The 4,980-nt window shown below is 58.5% G+C and overlaps 1 protein-coding gene across 3 annotated transcripts in view; it reads right to left on the bottom strand.

Moving 5' to 3' along the window:
* Nucleotides 1-4,980, bottom strand: part of LOC104859387 (sperm acrosome-associated protein 7-like) — a 15,819-nt gene that overhangs the window by 4,178 nt on the left and 6,661 nt on the right. For 2 of the 3 annotated variants that reach the window (XM_010619967.3, XM_010619966.3), the window contains exons 2-4: nt 3,614-3,670; nt 2,718-2,819; nt 2,249-2,338 (exon numbers count right to left, since the gene is read on the bottom strand). In XM_010619967.3, the coding sequence (XP_010618269.1) occupies nt 2,249-2,338; nt 2,718-2,819; nt 3,614-3,670 (249 nt within the window). The remainder of the gene's footprint in view (nt 1-2,248; nt 2,339-2,717; nt 2,820-3,613; nt 3,671-4,980) is intronic. The other variant, XM_010619968.2, reaches the window with a different exon arrangement.

A 4,980-nucleotide genomic window follows, 5' to 3' on the forward strand; every position in this document is an offset into this window, starting at 1 on the left:
AAAAAAAAAAAAAAAAAAAAAAAAGCAAATATAAAAGTCTGTTAAAAGACCATGTCAGCAAAAGAAATCACACTGTAAATCTCATCATTCCTCTTGCAGTGTGGAACAATCCCAGCCCAGAAGACACAGCAGGGAGTTTCCATGGCTTTTCCACTGCGGTGATGGCTGAAATTTCCCCTTAGAGATTTACTCCTTTGATGGTCACTTCGAAACCTCATTGCCACAGGAAGATGGAGTTTGAACCCAGACTGGGCAGATTAACAACTTGTACCAGTGTCTCAAAGAGAAAAAATTTTAAAAGGGCAGGGGACATAGCCCAGTCAAAGGCCCTGGTTTCAATCCCCAGTCCTGCCAAACAAAACAAAGCCCCCGGCCCTTCTCATCTCTCCAAGCTGTGGCTGATGAGGACATGGGTCCGTGCTACCTTGTATGTATTTGGGGGAGACAGGGCGGCACTCAGAGAGCCAAGAGCTATGAGGACAGGAACCCTGGGGCTGCCCTTCTTGGGCTGCTGTCTCATGGGGCCTTGGGTGCAGCTTCTCGAAGACGGAGGACATCTGCACACGGGGCACCGCCCTCACAGGGGCCAGGCTGCCGTCCAAGCAGAGCCCTGCAGACAGCAGATGGTTGGGCCGACTCGTTCACAGCACAGCGTGGGTGCAGGGCCCTTCACCCAGGCCGTGGCCGGGCCTGCACCCGCTCTCTGGCCACTCCTTAGCTCCTGGCCCAGGGCTCCCATGGACACCAGCATGGTGGGGCTGGGCCGGCCCCTCGTGCTGTACCCCGAGTCTCCTCTTTGCTCTGGGGTCACTGGCGGCCAGGAGTGGGATCTGACTGTAGATGGGGCCACCAGCCATGCGAGGGTTCGTGGGCCACAGCAGCCCACACACTGGGAACCCACCACAGGCACCAGAGGAGCTGGGACTTCCTTTCTTTCCTTCCTGTCTTCCTTCCTTCCTCTTTTTCTTTCTTTCTCTTTCTTTGTACCGGGGATTGAACTCAGAATCTTGTGCTTATGAGGCATCCGTGGTGCCACTGAGCTGAATCCCCGGCTCTGGCATCCTTTCTGCAGTGATGTCACCAGTGCAGGTGGCCTGGGCCCCTCAGCTTCCTCCCTCATGTTCCCTTCCCTCCTCTGCAGATGGCCGGACATCTTGTGGGTCCCAGTGGCTCCCAAGTTCCCTTCCAGGCTGGCCCTCAGTTGCCCCATCCCAACTTCCTACCTCACTTTCCAGGCATTGCCCCTCAGTGCCCAGAACGGCTGACCTGGCATGGTTGGTAGGAGCAAAGGATTTAAGTCAGGCCCCCCCTGAGTCCCCATAGCCCAGGACCTACTTAGAAGGAAGACACTGAGTGCAGCCATAGCTCAGCCCCTGGGCCTGGCAGGAGATGCGTGAGGACACCATGTGGCCTGGCTGTGCCCTGCTGCCCTGTCCCCTGCTGCACAGCACCTGTCTCTTCCTGTCTGGACTGCCCAGCAGCCGAGCTGGGGCAGGCACTGTAGGCAGGGCCTTCGGTGCAGACCCCATAGCCTCAGCCCTGTGCCACCACCAGAAGGAGCCCACTTGGCACAGTTAGCCCAGGGTCATCAAGCAACCGGCGCCGTCCGAGAGTGAGGTGAAGGCGGGTTTTATACAGCACCTTGTCCTGGCTCAGCCCCAGACTATCTCCTGCGATCTGATCCCACCACGCCCAGCGCTGGTTCCTTGAGAGGACAAGAGGGGAGTGACTGAAATACCGATTCCTGGGACCCCAGTACTGCCTGCAGGCCCAGAGATCTGTCCTCATGAGCTCCCTTGCCCATGCCAGAGGCCTCCACTGTGGGACTGTGCTTGGTCCTGCGGGTGGGGCACCCTACGGCGGTCCAGCCCGGCGTCCCTGGCACCCCACACACCTTTTCTTGCCTCTCCTTGCTGAGGAGGCTTCCGGGCCTGGGGGTGGGGACCGGGTGAAGGGGCTCTGGCTCCTGCTGCAGGGAGGAGAGTGACTTTGGTGGGCTCTGGGAAAAGGGGCCAGGCCTGGGCAGTGTCTGCTCCCCTGACACTGCTGCTGGCTCCCTGAGCCGGGCCTTGGGGGTCAGGCTGGGGCAGTGTCCACATCCAGGAGACAGGGAAACTACTCATCTCGGTGCAGCAACTGTGACCTCCGGCCAGGAGTCCCACCCTTTGCCGGATGAACTTCCTTCCACATCTGTCTGTCTGTCTCCCATTATGTTCTCAAATCGGGCAGGGGTTGTGGGTGTGTTTACCATCAGAGAAAAGTCTGTCTGTGTGCCCGGAAGAGAACCAGTTCTCGAGTTTCCTAGGAGTGCTGTCGTAATTCTCCTTCAGGCGGGCTTCTTTGGTGAAGAACATGGAAAAAAAGGGGGGGGCAGTTTTCACAGTCACACACTGGTGAACATTTTTGGCTCAAACTGTATTTTACAGAGTTCGGTTGAAATGATATAAGTTATGTAGCTCTGCAGGCAGTGGGGGAGCTGGCTGTGTGGGGCAGTCAGTGGATGCTCAGGCCGTTGTTTCTGCGCTCCCTTCCCAGCGGCCAAGCCCCACCAAGCCCATCAAGTGCAGGAGCACGCGTGGCTCCATGGCTTTGTCACCCTGTCTCCCCCACCTTTGCCAGGGGCAGGGGCCTTCAGGAGCCCCAGGCTATGGGTCCGTGTTCAGTACCCCAGGTCTCCAGGGACACAGGCAGTATGGGGAGAAAAATCGGATACTTGCTTTTCTTCTTTGTTCTCCCTGTTGGTGATACTGCTACTGGTCTTAACATCTCCAGGAATGCTAATTTTACTGGATCCAAAATCTCTTGGACTAGAATCTCATCTTGGGAGAAACAGGAGGACACGTGAGAGCCACGCGCTGTGAGGGCTGATGTCCCAGGTGCCAGGCCCACCAGGGTCTCAGCGTCTGCCCCCTGGGAACCCAGCCTGTATCCCTGCAGCCTCCCTGGTGCCCTGGGCAGCTGGGCTGAGAGGAGGAGGTCGGGGCTCAGCAGACAGATGGGCAGGCCGGTGTGGCCCATGGATGGGCGTCACCGGTCATGGATGCCGCGTCCCCGCCTCACTGTGTATCCGGCTGCCAGGAGCTCAGTTCTGAGGCTCTCAAAGCCCACGCCCGTCCGAACTATGACACTAAAGCCAGGGGACTGATTCTGCTCATCTCCGCTGTCCCGGGTGCTGAGGCCCAGCACCTGACACCCCCAGCTTCCAGGAGCAGAGCTCTACTTTGGCTCAGGGTTTCTGTCCTGCTCGGCCCGGCTCAGGGCAGAAACAGCAGGCAGAGGGTGGTAGGAAAGGCTGCTCACCCCAGGCAGATGGAAGCAGAGAGGAGGGGCAGACGCCACAGCCCTGCAGGTCCTCAGCCTGGGGACCCCCTCCCGCCGGGCCCCACCTCCCGACAGCACAGTCTGCCGGAGTCCTCCGTGAGGATCCACTGTCGTGCACAGCACCCGGGACCCAGTCTCCTTCACACGGAGGGCTTCGGGAACAGTGCAGATCCAAACAGGAACAGGAACAGGGCCTCCCACCAAACCCGCTCCGCGTCCACCCGTCCCTCGGGTTATTTGGGACGAACCCGTCGTGGCACAGCCTCCCCACGGCACCACTGGGGGTTCTTACCAAATACTGTGGCCACATCATCCAAACTTTTAGCACTCAGTAGTTCAGAACTTTTATCTGGGGTGGAAAAGAAAAACCTTAAGTTTGACAGCACTGGTCATTTTCCTGTGCCTCTCTGCAAGTGCAGGCAGTTTGGGGGGATGTCCACCCTGCTCTGGAAGACTGAAAGCCCATCCCTCATGAGCTGAGAGTGCCACAGCAAAGTCCCTGGGACTGGATCTGTCCCCCGGAAACGGTGGGCAAGGACCCCACAGTTGCCCAGCAGCCTGAGCAGAGCCTGCTGTCCTGGTCACCCGCACGCTGCCTAAGTTTGTGTTCCAGGGCCTTGGGGTTCATCTGGAGGTTTGGGGGTGAGTGGGAGGAAGGCTGCACTTCCTTTTGTTAGAGCATCACGGTGACTCCTCTGGACTGTCACAGTCATTCACGAGAGGCCAGTGGGCTGGGACAGCGCCACACCTGGATTCCTACCCGACAGCCGGGTGGAGCTCAAGGCAACTATTATAGACAGGTAAGTTAGTTAGATGTCTTGTAGGAAGTTAGACATGGCCAGCCCTTGAGGAGCCAACATGGAGGACAGGCCAGCATTGTGAAAGAAGAGAAACTACCATACCAGTGTGCTTCCACTAGGGATGAATAGCAGCGATTGATATTCTAAATAGTATCAACCACCCGGGTGGGGGGCCAAGGGTAAGGAGCGCCATCTCAGGAAAGAGGCCCAGACGGCGGGCGTCCACAGGCCCAGGGCCCTCTGGTCTGCGGCCTCGGTGGCCTTAGGGACAGGAACGGCCACGCTCAGCCACCAGCAGGTTTGTTTGGAGAGCCACGTCCTCCTCCTGACACCGAAGCTTTCCCTTCAGTGGCTGTGGGGCCTCAGGGTCTGGCAGCTCCCGGGCTCAAGGTCAGGGTCAAGGTCAGCCTCTCCCCGCCCAGGTTTCCGGAAGGCCGGCCGGCTGTGGGAACTGAAGCTCCAGCCAAACCAATGACGAAGCTGATTTTCAAACGGCGGCAATGACAGACAATCTGCACGCCAGCAGAGGCGTCCGCACACGTGCCGGGAACAATGCGGGGAATGGTAACAAGGTCTGGCGGCGGTGACAATCGCTTCCCAGTTTGCTGACCCTGGGAAACGAACGACGCGAGCCGGTTCTCTTTGGAGGAGGCATTAATGAATCGTTAAGAGAGTACAGCTGCGCCGCGCCGGCACTTTGTTAAAAATATTCTTTTCATGTGCTTCTGTCGCGTATCACAATGGAGGCGCCGGGCGAGGCGGCGTGAGCCCTGCACAGAGCACTTGTGTCCCACGCCGGGCGTCTGCCTCACTGTGCTTCCTGCATCTCCACCTCGCCAGGGCCACGGCTTCCGATGCC

The sequence above is a fragment of the Fukomys damarensis genome, unplaced genomic scaffold (assembly GCF_012274545.1).
Source record: "Fukomys damarensis isolate Sample0158 unplaced genomic scaffold, DMR_v1.0_HiC HiC_scaffold_6, whole genome shotgun sequence".
NCBI lineage: Eukaryota > Metazoa > Chordata > Mammalia > Rodentia > Bathyergidae > Fukomys > Fukomys damarensis.